Below are 18,825 nucleotides of genomic sequence, written 5' to 3' on the forward strand. Positions count from 1 at the left end.
GGCATCCTGCCTTCTAGCTTCACTGTCCGGTAGAGTTGTGCATTTGTGTTGCGATCTAGCTTTTCTGCCAGCCGCCGCCGACACTACTGATTCCGGGGAGGGTTGTGCGGTCAAACGCTTCGGTGTAGAGTCTGGGGCTTTAAATTTCTTTTCCAACCTGCCCTTGATTGCAGGCTCCGAAAATGGATGGCGCATGGTGTGCAAGCCTTCCTGCCAAACATGGTCCAGAATGGGAACTGAGAAGCTGACACTTTCCTCTACACCATACGGTAGAATAAGAAGGATTACTTTTCTTCCTCCGGACTCAGACCAAATTCGATACAGGTTTTCGCTATCATGGCATGGAAGGACCCAAGGTCATCTGGAGTTGACGGCTGTGTCGGGCTTCTAGGACTTTCCACTTCTACATCCGACTGCCACGTAGGGTCCCTTGAAGGCGATGAAATGTCCAAGGAGTCCCTAGGCCCTTGATCTGACTCAGAATCTTGCAATTCACCTTCCTCCGGGTGAGAGCAGGGAAGTGGGGGGGCTTTCGCTAACCGGACAGGAGACCGGCAAACCAGCCCTTGACGTCGATCGTGGAGCGGGACCCGCTGCGTTGTCGACAGGTACCACTGGTATTGGAGGTGTAACCGTGGGAGGCAATCTTGCATCTAACTGGCTTAAGAGGGATTGGAGCGTAGACACTTGTAAAGACAACAGGGACTGCAGATTTAGCAGAGACTATGAAGGGGCATTGTGCATCCCAGAGGCAAACGACGGGCTTACGCCCTGTAAACCAAGATCTTTTGGACAAACAACCTGTTCCCGCTCCTCCCTCCATAGACTATACCGAGAAAGCCGACTCTTGCTCAAATATGTTATCTGGCAGAACTGTATCATACACCGCCGGTTGCCAAACCTCTGGAGGATCCACCATCGACGATGGAAATTTAGGAGCCACTTCCACAATTGTCCCCGCTGGGGTCGACGAGGCCACCGCGGGTATCGACTGCGTAGGCGTTAGTGAAGCCATCGACGTGACTCCCGCTGACGGCGGTGGTGGCTGTGATGTAGACTCTTTAGGCAATCCCGCCTTTTTGAAGTCTTTAAGCCGGTGTTTTGTCGAGTCTCTACTCAAGGAAGACCTATGATGGTCTCCTGAGGAGGAGCCCCTTAAAGGGTCTTTCTTGTCCTTTTTTGATGTTCCTGGTCTACATGACCATGCTTCGATGAAGATGAAGGGGCGTCTTTCGACAGATGTTTCCCCAATGAGGAACGACTCTTCTCCGCTGGGCGTGGCTTCTTTTCCGCAGGCTCCGCTGACAGAGCGGCGAGGAACCATAGGGAACTTAAGCCTGTCCGATGCCAGACTGAACTGATCCTACCTCAGATTGAGGGTAGCCCCCTTCGTTCAGCCATATTAGGCACCGATTACGGTCTTTCAACGTCTTCTGTGAGAACCCCTTGCACACATCACAGTTGTACGCCGAGTGATGGGGGTAAAGCCAAAGGCAATCCATGTGCCCATTACCTTCGAACACCTTCATTCCACAAGTGACACACAGGCCGAACAGCGCTTTCCCCGACATAGGGAAAGAAAAACCAACCTTACAAAGAGTAGAAACACGAGGTGATCCCGACTACTTTGGAGACGGTTGAAACCTGAAGGGAGCCGCGGGGTGGGGCTATTTATGCCGTACGACCTATTGGGTCATGCGTAAGCGGCTAAATAAAGGATGTCGATAGGACACAAGTGTCGTTTTTTTCCCTGAGGAAAAATGTTATTAGAAACATACCAAGGTTCCAGGCCTGCCGACGGGGAATATTCTAAGCATGTGTATCCATAAAAGATCCAATGCTGGAGAATTTCACAAGCCTATTGTAACTTATGTTAAATGTGCCCAGATAACCCTGGGTTCGGTGCACTATAGAAATAAATAACAAGTTCATATATATGAATTGCCAACTGCCCCCATGTTGGGAATGCATACAAAGTCAGTATGACTTTACATGGGGGAACAGGAGGATCAATACTCAGAACAGGCACTTTCAGGTCTGTAAATAAAGTTAAGAAAAGAGTGTTGGGCCTAATTCCACAACCACATCTTTAGGCGTCTTAAAATGTTTATTCAGGCAAGGTGGATTGCAAACGTTGGTCACTTTCAAATTAGAATGGCTGAATCCCAAGAGATTATCTCAAGGTCACCAAATTATAAAGACCATCATTTTGACTATCTGAAAAATCTGATTTCCTTCTGTGCTGCTGCAAGTAAACCAGGCAGTGGGTCTCACCTGTGGGAGTTGAGGGCGTCGCTCCTGAATGCTGTACTTCACCCAGGCCATCACAGCATTAAAAACCTGCTCCTCACTTCGCACGTTCAACTCGTCACTGGATATGATGTCTATGAGCTGATTGGCAGGCAGGAGCATGAACTCCTCGCTCTCCATCACCTGCATAAAAAAGAAAAACACGGTCAATGCATGAAATCATTACTATAAAGCTACCTGCAAATCACAAGTAGTCAAATGAATACAATGGAAACTGGCTGTTTCAGCCATTGTAAGCTTACAGCCACACACAAGTGTGTAGAGTGTAAGGGTGCAGAAGTAGACCTAGTTTTGGCTATAGAAATTTTCCAATGAAAGCAAAGAACCCATTCTTGCCCTATTCCTAAGAGGGATTTTCCCAGCTTCAACTTAAACTAAGGCTGTCTCAGAATGACCCAAAGCAAGAGTCTACTGTCACGTGTCAAACCTATTTCCTTCCCTTACACTTCTAAACATACAAAAAGGTTTTGGTGAGTCTTCTTAATGCAGACAATTGGTCCAAGTCTCCAGATTAGCGGAATACTGGGACATTAGTCTGAGGACCACTTCGAGGGAGAGACTCCTTTTCCCAGGTTACAGTTCCTCTCAAGTGTGGCACACAAAGTTCCAGTTTAGCAACACAATGTCTTTTCCCAAAATGAAGTAAAAGTTCCAACTCAAATCCTGGTCACCAAGGGAATGCCTCCCTTCGCTTGTTTTTTTTTTATCACAGTGTTCACAAGCACAAGGGGTGGTGGGGGGGGGGGCGACTCCCTTCCCCTGGTTTCTCTTTTGTCTGGCACCAATCACGTCAGGGGGTATGCCTCTTCCCCTGACATTTCTCAGGCTTTCACAATGCCAAGGGTTACCCCATGCACTTGCGTGTTCTCAAGGTCACTGGGCCTAGTAAGATCGTTGCTCCCTTGCCTTGTTGCGCTTCGAAACACTTGTGTACGAGTGCGTTACAAATAAAATATTATATACAGTTCCTCCCTTGGCCTTCTTAGGCTTTCACAATTCAAAAATGGTCCCAGAACAAAGAATAGTCTTCCTTTCGAGGACATCAAAATCGCTTCAATTTCATAAATACCTAAAAATGTATTTATTTAAACATATCAACTTAAAGAAGTTATGGGGGGTCTCATTACTGCTTGGGACTTGGATTTGGGCCGTCTCGTGTTCCTTCAGACTATCTGTTGACATCTGTGCCTAGACATGATAAATTTTGTTTAGCACGCTCTACAAATAAACCAAACAAATAAAAACAAACAATGCCAAGGGCTCTTCCATTTGCCTGAGTGTAACAAGTCTGGTTCACTAACCTGCCAGACACTGACAAAGGAGAAGGTTGCTGGCATCCTCCTTTGCAAGCAGTGTTCAAGAGCATTCTTCATGGTCTATCTATGCCTTCCAGGTTTCAATCAAGTCCCAGATCCTGTTCCTCTGGCTTCACGGATCTTATATGATAAGTCATTTATTGCACACCTGTACACAAGTGTTTCAAGGCAAGACAAGGAAGGGCAAACAGAAGGACAAAAAACGATCTTACTAGGCCTTGCGTCATTCAGATTGCTCATGTGCGAGAGGGGCGGGGGGAGAATTGCCAGAGGGGGCAGGGGGTGTCTGATGGGGAGTGCGATGGTACCGTGTTAAGTGCTGCCAGGTAGGTGGCTCAATAAGTGCTGGGGACTGTAGGGTTGCCGATACAGTACCTAAGTGGTTGGGAAGCCCAGAGGCAGCGCAAGGGGCGACTGGTAGTGCAGGAGCCTTGTCCCATAGGTTCAATAGGTGGCCAGGTAGCCAGTTAGCACAGCAGACAGGAGCATTAGCAGGTGAGAGAAAGTGGAAGTGAAAAGGAAGGTCTCCAGTTGGTTCCGGAACCTAAGGGGGTCCTGCTCAAGTTTGAGAGAGGCAGGGTGGATGTTCTAGAGGGAGGCCCCAGCCGAGGACAGATCTACCCCCCCAAACCCTACTCTGTCTGGAGAAGCATCTGACCCTCAGTTGAGGTGGATGAGTAGAGGGCTCGAGAAGGAAGATGCTTAGGAAGAGTTGAATGTAGTGTGGTCCCGGCCACAGAAAACCTTGTGGATGATGCATAGGGTCTTGAGCGTGATCCTTGCAATCACAGGGAGCAAGTGGAGAGATTTCAGGGCTGAAGAGATACAATCCCTGGGATTGAGGTCAAGGACAAGTCTTGTAGTCCAGTTCTGGATTAGTTGCAAAGGGAGAAGAGTAGAGGCAGGTAGATTTAGGAGGAGACTGTTGCAGTAGTCCAGCCTAGAGGGAACCAGGGCTCTGGAGACAGTGAGCTTCTGGCAGAAAGTGAGAAAAGGAAGAATACCTCTGAGGAGGTGCAGCAGAACATGCGATAATCTGATAGTCCCAGACGCTGTTGCTCTGACTTCCGGGGTCTTTCCGGTTCTCATTTGGGTCACCAAACACCATTACTCTGGCTTACTGTGCCTTCCCCAACATCCCAAGTACCTTTTGACTATTCATGGGGTCTCGGGTATGAGCACAGGATGTCCCTGCTTCTCCGTTTGGTCTCCCACAGTCTCCTTCACTTACAGGGTCTGCACACGTGGCATTGGCTCTGCAGCAAAAGAGGCTGCTTGGAGGCTCTCTCCACACGGGGGCTGTCAGGTGACTTGCTCTCACCCCGCTCCTGGCTTAGGACATCTCAGTGGCAACCTTCACATCCTGGACAACGTTCTCTCCCCTGCTCCAAGCCGAACGTCCTTCTGACTTGTGACTCCGAGAAGGAGGGACTGACCAATTACCAAGTCCTTCTTCCCTTTTTATTCTCTGTAATGTTTGTCTGGTCTCAGTCTGTACTGCTCAAATTGGTTCTGCAAAGCACTCTATCGCTTCACGCCACCTTGTCTCAGTATTAATGCCATTGCTTCCAAGTGGGTTTCTTCTGATTATCTGCGTCCCAGTTTTTGTACATGGTTCAAATATGTAGTCCCTAGTCTTCCTCATCACATTACTGTCTTTGGGGGCCAAGTCTTCTACCCTACCGGAGTATATGGACTTATGTGGGGCTACAGGGCCCAGAGTTAGGTAGCAGAGTGGATATATTTTGAGTGTAGTGTGTTCTTCCCAAACAGTCATCCCATGTCCCATATGCAATGGGGGGGGGGGGCGCATCCCCATGAAATTCCACGCCAAGTATCACCCTCAAGGGGGACGATCGTGTAGCTGCCTCACCTCCCTGGCCTCATGGAAAGGGGCTCCTCCTAGGGAAGCATGGACGACTTCCTGAAATTTGTGACAATATATATTTATCTATGCACACACACATATACATATATATATATATATATATATATATATATATATATATATACACACATACATACATACACACACATACATATAGAGTCTGTAATTAAGATACACTGAGCAGTAGATATCACTGTAAAAGTAGGAGTGAGCACCCAGTGCAGTGCACATCTAACATGAACTGCACATTAACATTTTGCCGATTTCGTGTTACACATTAGTGGAAAAGCCTGTGTACACAAGCCAATGTGCGTAAAGGAAGACATTTTCAGAGTGTAAATATATCAATATATTATGTGGTGTATATTAACGTAATTTATATTAATAGAAACATTTTTAAAATGATCTTGCTCCTTTTATGCGTAGTAGTATCAAATAATCTCACAGAAACCGCTGAAAGTTCAACATCGTACAAACGGCCAATTGTTGTATCTGCTCCTCATTGTCTTGGATTCCATTTGTTTTGGAATCAAATATATAATGTGGAGGGATGTCAGTCATACAATTAACGTGCAGCATGATTCGAAGTAGAAATGAGATAAAATAAATTGAAGTCAAATAAAGTTTAAAACATAGAAGAATATTATTGATATAATTAAACATATCAAGAAATATTACAATTAATAATTACACCATATGTATATTAACCCCCAAAAAAATTGTTAGAGAAATGATGCTTAATGAAATGATTTTTTTTTTAATTAAAATGTATACATTTTCTTAGTGCATGCAACTTGAACTACATGGTTAAAGTGGTATCCCCGTGTTGGGCCTTTTCTGCAGCTACTTGTATGTTATTGTTGAAATACACATTTTGTTCCCCTGGAATATTAACTTGAAGTCTTATTGTTGTATGCGTAAGGCAACAGTTCCCTCTAGCAGGGATAACGGGCAAAGTGGCAGGATGGCTTTGGACAAAAATACATCTGGCCTTTTATTATATAGAATATATGATGATGCTTAAGTATGTACTAGATATGGAACAAGTTACTTACTCATAACTATTGTTCTCCAGCATGGGTCTGGCATGGATTCACAAGCTCATGAATATCCTCAGTCATCAGGCCGGGAATCCTCGGTAAAAGAAAAAAGTGCGTGTGTGTGTCCCCCTCTCCTCTCTCCCTCTCCTCTCTCCCTCTCCTCCCTCCCTCTCCTCCCTCCCTCTCCTCCCTCCCTCTCCTCCCTCCCCCTCCCCCTCCCCCCTCTGGCAGCCATCTTCAGATTTGGTAAGCACGGAAAGTGGCATTAACACCAATAAGAGCCGCAGAGGAGTAGGAGGGAGGGTTTGCATGTGAAGCCATGCCAGACCCATGCTGGACAACAATAGCTATAGTTAAGTAACTTGTTCCTTCTCCAGCATGGGGTCTGGCATGGATACACATGCTCATGAATAACGAATACACAGCAGTACACCACAGGAGGTGGAAAAGCTCACAGAAGCAATTACCCTTATCTCTGGAACAGACTCGCCTCAAGCGAACAGGTTGCGGAGCACTGCTTGGCCGACTCCGGACTCATCCCTGGAATCCCCATCGATGCAGTAGAACTTTGTGAAGGTGTGCGTGGACCTCCACGTACCAGCCCTGCAGATGTCCAGAATGGGCACACCTGACAGGAACGCCATTGTTGCAGCGATTGCTCTGGTGGAGTGGGCTTTCGGCGGTCAGGCAGTGGTCGGTTGACCAACGACAGTGTGCGATACAGCCGGAGAGCCACCTGAAGATGGAAGCCTTGGACAAGGTCTTCCCAGGTTTCAAAGGACCAGTTGAGGCGTCATCCTAAAACTTTGTGCATGCCACATTGAACTTCAGACCACAAGCAACGTCCACCGAGTGCAAAGTCCTTTCAGCCAGCGACAAAGGTTTCAGAAAGAACACAAGCAACACCAAAGGCTTGTTGAGGTGGAATACCGACGGAACCTTTGTCATGAAGGAGGGGTGCGTCCGCAGCACCACCCTCGATTCATGAAAAGTCGTATATGGTTATCTGCAGGACAGGGCCTGGATCTCACCCACCCTCCTGGCAGAGGTGATGGCCACGAGGCACGCAGTCTCCCATCAGAGCAACTTGAGAGGGGCCTGATGCATAGGCTTGAAGGGGGACCCCCATGAGCCTGGCCAGCACCACGTTGAGTTCCCATGCCAGGGCAGGAGCCTTCACTGGCGGGAAAGATCGAAACAGCCCTTTGAGGAACTCCTTGACAAGATGGTGGGACCAAAGAGACAATCGACCTGAAGACCAGGTGTAGCGAGAGAGAGCCGCCACATGCACCCTGATTGAGGCGTACCGCAGCCTGGCCTTGGCCAAGGAGGAGTCCAGAAGAATCTGCAGGGCTGTAAATCCTCAGAGGGTCGATGCTAAGCGACCAGCACCACGTCGCAAAATGCTTCCACTTGTGCCCTTAGCACTTAAAAGTGGATGATGCTCTGGCCTTGGAAAGGACTTCCCTGCGGTCCAACATCCAGCTTGTATCCTCAAACTCTGGTGCTGCAGTAGCCAAGCCTACAAGTTAAACGACCCTGTGTCGTGATGCAGGATTGCGCCGCCTCCTCTGTTGACCAGATCCGCAACCACTGGCAGCTCGACTACAGGGTACGCTGACAGGCTGAGAAGGTCCGGGTATCAAATCTGCCTTGGCCACGCCGGGGCGACAAGGATCATCCTGCATTGGCACCGTTTGATTTGACTGATGACTCACAGTAGGAGAGGGAACTCTTACAGGAACAGGCCCTCCCACGGGAACGAGAACACGCCCCTCATGCTTGACTGGTGGAACCTACTGGTGGAACCTTTGGCATTTGGAGTGCGCTGCCATCACAAACAGATCGATCTGGGGTCTGCCCCACTTGGTCCTGCTGAAGTTCCCATTTGTGGCAGGATCGCAGCTCCCTGCTGAGGGAGTCAGCAATGGTGTTCTTCACCCCCACCAAGTGAAAGGGGATGAGGAACATTTCTTGGTCGATGGCCCAGTGCCACAAATCCTGCGCCTCCCTGGAGAGCACTGGGAATCGGATGCCCCCATGCTTCCAGATGTAGAACATCATGGTGGTGTTGTCCATTAAGATCCTCACCACCTTGCCCTTTAGGAAGGAATGACTTCAGGGTCCAAACCACTGCCTGTAGCTCCAGGATATTGATGTGAAGATCCTTCTCCGGCAGCCACAAGCCCCTGGTGTGCAGACGTTTGGTGTGGGCACCCCAGCCCTCCAGAAGCTTCCGTGGTGACCGTCCCCTGGTATGGTGGGTTTTGAAACCCTGTACCCTGAGCGACATTGGTGTGGACGCCCTACCACCTTATCGCCCAATGAAACTTGTCGAGAGGGATCTCGTCTGCAAAGCTTCCTGACACTTTAATCCAGTGTCCAGGAACTTCTGAAGAGGTTGCATCTGCAGCCTGCAGAGCCGGATAAGGAAAATTCACGACATCATGCTGCGCAGGGACTTTATGGTCCACACCATGGCAGTCTTCAGTGACTGCAGTCGTCGCACCTTCCCCAGTTTGGCCGCTACCCTCTCTTCCGAGGGCGATGCAACCCAGGCCACCATGTTGAGCCTGGATCCCAGGAACAGAGCGTTCTGTGATGGTGTCAAGCAGGAATTTGGATAATTGACAGAACCCCAGACCCGTCAGCAGCGGGACGGTCCTCTGTGTGCCCGACGGCAACTTCCCTTGACTTGGCCTGGATGAGCAGTGAAGGTACGGGTACACATGTATCCCCTGTAGACGCAGATGGGCCGCCACTGGCGCTAGGCACTTAAACACCCTGGGCACTGACTTCAGGCCGAACGGAAGGGCCTTGAATTGGTAGTGCCTTCCTTGCACTACAAAGCCCAGGAACCTCTGATGTTTCCTGTGAAGGGGGACATGGAAGTATGCCTCCTCCAGGTCCAGAATCGTCAAGTCTCCCTCCTAATGTTGGCCGAGCATGTGCTGCAACGTGACCATCCTGAATTTGTGACTCTAGGTATTTTTGAGACGCTGCAGGTCTAGAATGGTCCTCCAGCCCCCAGTCTTATTTTTGACTAAGAAATATCTTCTTGGAAATGGCCTCTGTAGGCCCCCCGACACTTGGATCGGGAGGGTTGACGGTACGAAGAGGAACCACTACCAAACCTCTTTGTCAATTTGCCGGAGGCTCAAAAGGAAGAGTGGTGCTGCTGGAGTGCCTACGGTCTTAATCAGGGCCAGGCCTTCCTCCCAAATGTCATCCAGGAGGGGAACTGCCATGATGGTCTCCCGTTTGGCCTTGCGCCTCTGGTAAAAGAAACCTTCCTTTTTGGTCTGCTCGGGCGTCAGCAGGAAGAGCTTGGACGCTCTGGCGACCATGGCATGGAACAACCCCACCTTATCCGGCAGAGACCCTCTCGGCTGCGGCGAACTGCACGTCATGACGATGTCATATTTCGTTGTTGCTGTGTCTGTGTTCTGGTCCCGCGGAGGAGAAGGAGAAGGCAGGTGCAGAGGTTGGTGAGGTGGTGCTGGGTGGTGCTTCCTTTTTTTGCTGGAGGTTGATCTGGGACCACCAGAATGGCTGGACCCACTGAGGGTATCCTTTTCTGATTCTCCGACACCAACGCATGTCGGGACAAGAGGATGTCCAGGGATACATCTCTAGGAGGAGTTTGAGCAGTAGGCCTACTTGGCCCCGTGCTGCCATCATCCCAGTCTGGGTTTCCGCCGTCCTCCACATCCTCGTGGATCGTGCTAATGGACTCCTGATCCTCCTCGCCCAAGAAAGAAACATCTGTTCCCTGGAGCATAGCCTGCCCAGAGGCCGCCTCACACCCTACTTTTTGTGCACCATGAGGGGTCGAGTTTGTGTTTAGTGACGGCATACTCTTCTCCAGTGTGCTTTCCAGAGCCCTGGTCGAGGCCTCATTGGCAGGGACACCCTGGGCGCCTTTGCGGCTATCTTGACCGGGTAAACCCCTTTGGCCTTCGAGAGAGCGGCCGATACCATCTCGATAGTCGACAACGATTTTTCCTGCTCTGCCTGGGCCTTCTTGGGTAGGTCTGCTGCCTTTTCCTGCCCCTTAGGTTTCTCATGCTCCTCCCGCAACTTAGCCAGGTTTGCAGATTTCCTCTTAGAGGAGGAGCAGGATCGATTGCTGGAGATGGAGGCAGATGGTGAGGTTGATTGTGCCCTGCCCATCGCGGGACCCGCTTGCGCTACAACCCCGACGAAAGCGGCCTCGCGGTGGTTGGCCTCGTCTTGGCGCCACCCCCCCCCCAAAGGATGGAGCACTTAGACCGCTCCTCAGACCGGCCGGTGCTGGGTGAGGCATGCCACCAGTCTGCTACAACGATCTTTCATGGTTCTCTTGGTGAACCCGAGGCAGATCTCACAATCCCCTTCTGTGGTCCGGATGGAGACAGAGGCACCGAAGGTGTTTGTCCTCCACAAACACGTTCATCAATCCGCAGCTGGAGCAGAGCTTGGAAAGGGAGCTTCCCTCTTTCTTCTCTTCCAACAAGGTCCAGAGTGCGGATAGGCCCGATGGCCGTCTGGAAGTTGAGGAAACTACACGATTTTGACCCTTGAGGGGTGCTGAAATTTGCAGACAAACGGATCCCCGCTTGTCGGCCGATGGAGAGAATGAGCACAACGGCTCTGTTTGACAAACACAGGACTTCTTCTCGAAAAAGCGCAAAAAACGTGGAATAGCTCACAGAGCAAAACTGGAGGACTCCCAACACTTATATGTGCAGTAACAATCTGAAGATGGATGCCAGAGAAGGGGCTTAGGGAGAGGGTAGTTATTGGCTGGGACAGTATGACTCAGTTCAATGATTGGTTTGAAGGAGAAATACATTTAAGTGAAAGCAAAACTTTCTTTTACTGAGAATTCCAGCCTGACAGGAAATATTCATGAGCATGTGAATCTGTTCCAGACCCCATGCTGGGTAAGTCCCAATTCTTCTGTATTAACATTCTCAGATATATGTGACAAACATTACATACCTGTATTATTCTTTTTGATGCTTGTAGTTCCTTGGATTCACATGCTGACATCTAGTGGTTGGTGCAGAGTATTACATGACTTGTTGAAATTGAAAAGTGACACCGACAGGGCGTGTTAGTAATACTATCCCTACTGTGACATGTATTCTCCCCATGGTCCTTCATGAGTCTAGGTCCTAAGATAGTTTTATTTCTGACCTGAGGTTGCATGAAAAAGTGCCTCATGCTCTACCTACTCCCTCCACCAACCATGGCCTAAGATCAAGGCATAAGTGCGCCGCACATAGTGACTACTGCGACCATCAACCATTTTGGTGGGCTCGCCTTGGTGTGATCCTATATGTATTTGAGAGCCATTTGACCCTGCCTCACATGTAGGCCACCATTCAAATCTAGGCGTGAGTTTACATGTATTGCAGGTCCTTTGGCCCTGCCTCAAATCTAGGTGTGATTTTACATGTATTGCAGACCCCTGGTCACCATTCAAATATAGGTGTGATTTTATATGTATTGCAAGCCCTTCGGTCCTGCCTCAAATCTAGGTGTTTATGCTTTGGAGGCCCCTGGCCACCATTCAAATCTAGGTGCGATTTTATATGCTTCGCAAACTCCCCATCTGCCCCCAAAACACAGTAGCTCTATCCCACTAGCCCACAACCACCCTGACAATAGACCACCCACAATGACCATTATTGCTCCCGACCGGGAGCACCAAGCTTCAGAGTCCCAAGCCCGAATACAAGATCTCAACTACCATCCCCACCCAATCACCAACGAAAATACCTATGCCAACTGCAAATGGCACATGTGCTCCCGAACCCTCAAGACATTCCGCCATCCACCTTCCTCTCCAAGGCACGTCTCGCCATCCTGCCTACAAACTCGCAAACTACGGCTCCCAAGACCACTGTATATCTGAAAACTCCCTGCCCCTGGAAGTATAGGAACAAACGCCTAGCTTCTCGCCTACTCACTTGCCAAAAACCCCCACTAACTACCACCATCGACCGAAGAAACTAACTACTGAACTCCAGAACAAAGACCCTCTCAGCGACTAGAAATCACACACTGACAAGTACTAGCTCACTTCCCAACCATATCACCCACAATAGCCCATCAGCGACGACAAAACCCCCACACAAAACTACACAAGGCAACAAAAGGCAACACATGCTCAGCTATAGAACCCAAACCGGAAATCGAAACCCTATTAAAACCTAATTGCACGAAAAGTGACACCTCAGACAATGTGAAACCAGACACCAAAACCCACCTCAAGGGAGCCCTTATCAGTGCCAGATCCCTCTTGGCATGTGCCTTGGATATCGCTGACCTTATAACCACTAACAACCTAGACTTCCTTGCAATCACAGAAACCTGCTTTCACCCAGCAGCCAGTCCTACCCTCTCGTTGGCCATCCCGGAGCGTTATACCATCCTTAGGAAAGACAGATCAGTATAGTCTCGGGAGGATAGCTCAGCGGCAATGTGCTCGCCTTGGAAGCTAGACGACATGGAGCACCACAGGTTCGATCCCCGGGTCCACGTTTCGAAATCTCTGGGTATTAAGCACGTTATAAATAACATCTCATATCCAAAGGAGGCAGAGTTGAAATGATCTAGAAAATGACCTCATATTGAGAGAAACCGTGATTCAAGCCTTCCCATCGGGAGAACTCGGCTCACTGAAAATCTCCCATCTACCACAACCACCCTTATTCTCAACCTAATCTATAGACCCCCAGGCCTGCTGACATCATTTGAGGAAGACATAATTCAACTCCTCGCAACCAACACCAAGCCCCTATCGTAAATCATCTTGGGGGACTTCAACCTAGGTCTTAACGACCCATGAGATTCTCAGGCACTTGCCCTTGCAAAAACCATTGAAGCTCATGGCTTCACCCTATGCATCTCCAACCCCACATATGGCAAAGGACTCATATTGGGCTGGCTAGCAGACCTCAATTGCCACACTAACATATTAGCCAACAACCCATGCCCGTGGTCAGACCACAAGGTCATAGTATTCTCAATCAGCGATGCAGTCCACTGAAATATCCCACCGCAAATCACTGAGGCGACACTCAAACTCTCGGATCATTATCCCAGACAAGATGCTCCCCAGGCTCCAACTGCTCACTGCCCACCACCTTAATAGCAGCTCCGATCCCACCACCATGGTGACACTCTACGACCACTGCATCAAAGATCAACCCTGGTGCCTGGACATCCAAAATGTCCTCAGACAAAATTGCCCTACTCTAAAACAAAATCCACACTAAAAAATCCAAACTCCCCAGCTACCCAAACCCTAGACCTGCCCCCCACAGCCCACTCGTCCTCTCCTAGATTCGAATTCACCCCTGTAACCATCGCTGAAACTACTAAAATCAAAGGCCTGAAGCTCACACGATGTCAAGAAGATATCTGCCCAGCTTCTCTCAGACTGTGCTGATCAGCTTTCTCTGTTCATCACAGCCTCTATCAACTCCTTCTCATCCAGTAATGTTCCAGAAAACCTGAAAGACGCACAGGTACTACCACTGCTCAAATAACCTACACTGGACCCGAATGTCCTCACCAACTACCGACCTATCCCAACAGTACCCTTCCTCCTGTAAATACTCGACAGTCGCCTACGTGCAAATTCAAAAATATCTTGACACACACCCCCCCCCTTGGCCTCCGCCAATCAGGCTTCTGCCCTGTTCATGGAACATAAACAGCCCTCTTGGAACTCAAAATCCAAATGGACCAGATTAAGGACAAGGGCAACCTGGCCATTCTTCTCCTACTTGACCTGTCTGCAGCCTTTGACCTGGTAAACCACAAGATACTTTGTCAACCCCTTGCTCTAGCTGCCAATTTCTCGGCCAATGCCAAAAAATGGATCAAATCCTTCCTATCCAAGCGAACCATGAGAATCTTCTCTACATCTGCGGCTGCCCCCCGCCACCCAGCCCCGGTGGAGTTCCCCCAAGGCTCTTGTGTCTCGCCAACATTGTACAATATGTTTACCAAGCCACTTTGACCTCCTAGACATATTTAGAGTCACATACCAATTATGCAGAGGACACCCAAATACTCCTACCCATCACAGGCAACCATGACACAGACTCCAACTTACTTAACAAAATGTACCTTAACATTCAAGCCTGGATGGCACAACACAAGCTCTGTCTTAATGACGAGAAAACTAAACAACTCATTATTGGTAGTCAACCTAAGCTTAATAATCTACCTCAATCCTACAATTCCTTCACCATTGACAACAACATTATCAAAGTAGCAAAAGAGGTAAAAACATTAGGAGCTCTCCCTAACAAGGTATGTCAAAGCAATTGCGATAGCAGCGGCCTACACTGCCAAACTAATCAATGCCAGCAGACCCTTCTTGACCACTTACAACTGCATCACCCTTGCCAGAGCCCTCATTCTGTCAAGGATTGCAACTCCCTCTTTGCAGGCTCCAACACCAGACACATCAATAAACTACAAATAGTCCAGAATAATGCAGTAAGAGCTGTACTTAAAATCTCCAAAAAAGAACACATATCCTCAGCCAGACGAAATATACACTGTAGCTTCCCTGTGATTGGGGCAAAACAATGTAACTCCATGCCTCTGGGCCCGATATCAGACCCCTCCCTTTGGTCCTTCCACAAAAACCTCAAAACCTGTCTTTTCCCAAGATACATAGAAGTGACCCTCCTCGAGCTGTAACAAGTATGTCCTAACCTGTCTGTATTCAGTATAGTACCTCTCCAGTGCATAGTAACCTCATGTTCTGTTTAACTACCGTAACCTAAAGCAAGATGCAAACACTGTAACCAAAATATGTAACATACTATGTAAGCAACTCTTGTAACCAACCATTTTATGCAAAAAGCGCCTCGATGCCTCTGGGTTCAGGGCGCTATACAAATGTCAAAAAGAAATAAAGTATGTTGTCTATGTGCCTTCTATTCCCAACGAGGGGAGGAATGGTGGGCGTATGTGAATGTAAGCAGATACAAGCATTAGAAAGACAATTACAGGTATGTAGTTTGTCCTCTGAGGCTTGTGGATCTGCTTCAAATTGCATGCTTTGCATAGACTAGCGAGCAGTACCAGGAGAAGGAGGTGGGTAGTTAGAAGGGACAGAGGCAAACAGATGTCTTAACACCGCTTGTCCCACCTGTGAGTCATTCCTCGCTTGTGTGTCCACATAGTAATGTGGAGTGGATATATGAACTGAGCTCCATGTAGCCGCTTTACAGATTGCCTCCAAGGCTACATTCACCAGTACCCGTGTAGAGTGGGCTCTAGGTGTCAGGGCTAGGGGAAAAAGGGGCAAAGCAGCATGCTTAAAGGGCGCAGCATTGACTATACAAGTCATTAGCCATGGCATGAACCATACAATAATGGCCAGGACTAAATAAAGCCTAAATTGTACCTATAAAGAGGGCCATTCAGCGCTTCTTTGCCCTTCCTGCAGGAAAAAGTCCTACAAAACGACATTACCCTGCAGGCCCAGGGCCCCACACAGCAGAAAAGCCAAGTTGGGAGTGGCACATCAGCGCGCGTGTGCAGAATCCAAAGCGCCAGGCTTGTGCCAGAGTCTCCATGGTATAAAGACTTGTTTCTAAGCTGCTCCAGGGGCTACACGCTGGTCTTGGAAGCAAAACCACGCAGAGCAACAGAGGTTCAAACTCCAGATCTGCGGTTGGAACCCGAACTCCAGTATGGTATTAGGCGAGTTATAAAAAAATAATTTAATAAATTAGAATAATGCGAGGGGCCACACCGGACTTCATCCTGGCCCCTCGCCAGACTCGGATAAGTGCAGCAGCGCCCTGGGACCCTACAGGGAGCAAGGGAGGGGGGGGTTGGGGGGGAAGAGAGGTCACATAGGGGGCTCAGCCCCACCAGACAACTGGCCCCTGCTTCCAGGAGAGCTAATTCGGCAGACGCAGCATACAGCGTAATTAAGTGCTCACTAATCAGCGCCGCTTAACCTGGGCAGCACCATAGACAGTGGCTCACAAGTCGCAGACTGCATGCATGATCCGAAACTCTATGGAACACAATTTCCAGGCATTTACTAACTGCAAGAACAATTGAACTAATGCTTGACAGAGCCAGATGCAGCCCCTATATAGTGCATGCTTTACAGCCACTTGCAGCTACTATAACGTGCCTGCATGAGATAAGCACATAAACAGCAACGTTCTGCTAATGCCTAGAAAAGGCATACCATACGCACGTGAATAGCCACGTGCTGCTACCAATATTGGAAAAAGCATGTGCAGGTGAATAGCCACATGCGGCAGTGCAAGCCTGCGCACTAATTTTAGTACTTTTTTGCATCATTTGAACTGCTACTGCAACACAGCACAACTCAACAGGCTTGCAGGAGACAAGGGACAGTCCAGGCAAACAAACAATCTAAGCTAAGTGTTGCAGTCTTGTCTTGATGTCATGATCTTGTGCTCTTGTTTATGCTCTTGTTTAATGCCAACATTATCATGTCAAAGGTTACAGCATGAGTGCTAGGACAGAGCACATTTGGTAGTGTGGCAGTGTTTACATGCTGTAAGCGTGCGCAGTGGTCAAGACTTCTAACATCCCCCTTCCTATACATAACCTAACCCCCTTTCCTGTTTCCATACTCCCCCCCCCCCCCACCCGTCCTATCCCACCAACATCACCTTAGCACACCCTTCCCTGATGGGGTTGTGAAGCCCTATCTATCTAAGCACAAACTTGCAGGACCCAAAACCACAGTTGGGTTGGTTGGTGCCACTTCTGTGCCTCAAAGCTGTGGATCCTGTCACTAGGTGTAGATGGTAGTTCTTTGCTGCACAAAATCTACCACTGGAGTATGCATTCTACAATCCATTTAGAAATAGCTGCTTTGGAGACAGAATCCCCTTCCCTCCCATCGGCTAAACAAAAAAAGAACTGGTCTGTCTTCCTTATTGGTTGTGGGCCTCCCCGAGGCACCAGAGGCAGGCGTCGTGCGAGTCCGTCACCGACATCTTGGACCCACACTCCCCGCACTTCTTGAAACCCGGACGCGGGGTCGAAGACTAAGTAGAAGACATCTTCACACGAAGGAATTTCACAAAACGAACAGGTTCGAAGAACCGAGAAGAACAGAACTCCAAAGAGTCGAGGCGTGAACCGAGAATCACGAAGCAACATGTTCGCGGAAAAAACGGAACTGAGGCTATGGGCGTCGTGCGTCCTACTTATCACGTCGGAGGAGGTCCTCGACGACAGCGCATCGACGTCATCGACGCAGGAGCCGAAAAAAGTTTCCGAAGCAGCGCAGCTGTGGTGATTACATGTCATAGATATGGAATACGTTGGAGGACCCAATCCCCTCGAATATGACAGCTCTCCTAACATCTGATGCATGAAGGGCTCTTGTCTCCAGGTCTTCAAAACATGCTGGCAGTTTAATAGATTGGTTGATGTGGAAACTAGTAGAAATTAACTTAGGTGTGAACCATGGGTGTGTTCTTAGGGGCACTTTGTTCTTATTTATTGTGACAGTGTTCTGAAATCGATTAAGCTTGGAGCTCATTCTTCTCCTTACAGAGGTGGTAGCTATAAAGAAAGCGGCTTTGTAAGTGAGATCTTTGAGGTTTCCTTTATGCATAGGCTCGAAGGTGGGACCCATGAACTTCCTTAAGACAATATTTAAGGCTTTAACAACTGGAATCTTCCACCAAGAAACCTTGCTTTGCAATGTTGTATATGCAGACAATGCAGCTAATTGGACGTTCAATGAATAGACCAGACCCGAGTCTAACAAGTTAAGTAGTGCACTATATGAGATGGTGTGCAGCCAACTGGGTTGACATTTAACTTTCTACACCACATTACAAATCTTGTCCATTTGTCAAAGTAGCAGTGCCTAGTGTTGGGTTTACAGGCTTTTTAAAATATTTCCATGCATCTGTTGGGCAAATTAAGGTGGCTGAACTCAGACTTCAGGAGCCAAGCTTCTAAGGTTGGTCGTCTGAGGGTGTGGATGTAGGGTTCATTCTTGATTCTGTGACTTTGTAAGGGCATTTTAGCTTCATTGGCGAGAAAATTGACATTGAGAAATTGGGAATACCATTTCTCACATGCCCACATTGGAGCAACAAGAATCATTGTTAAGTGCTCCTGGTGTATCTTGTTACTCCACAGTGTGCTCACCATGTTTAGATGACCTCAAAGTAAGAAAATCTAATTTACAAGGTCTGAATATAACTCTCACTAGTGTACTGAGGGTTGATCTGTGTTTCTGCTT

General features: G+C 48.5%; 1 protein-coding gene across 9 annotated transcripts in view; it reads right to left on the bottom strand.

The window, feature by feature from the left end:
- KLHL20 (kelch like family member 20) overlaps positions 1-18,825 on the bottom strand; it is a 1,054,184-nt gene that overhangs the window by 477,060 nt on the left and 558,299 nt on the right. For all 9 annotated transcript variants that reach the window (XM_069641184.1, XM_069641182.1, XM_069641180.1 and 6 more), the window contains one exon: positions 2,275-2,433. In XM_069641184.1, coding sequence (XP_069497285.1) covers positions 2,275-2,433 — 159 coding nt within the window. The remainder of the gene's footprint in view (positions 1-2,274; positions 2,434-18,825) is intronic.

Source organism: Ambystoma mexicanum, chromosome 1q (assembly GCF_040938575.1).
Source record: "Ambystoma mexicanum isolate Mex_15411 chromosome 1q, UKY_AmexF1_1, whole genome shotgun sequence".
Lineage (NCBI taxonomy): Eukaryota > Metazoa > Chordata > Amphibia > Caudata > Ambystomatidae > Ambystoma > Ambystoma mexicanum.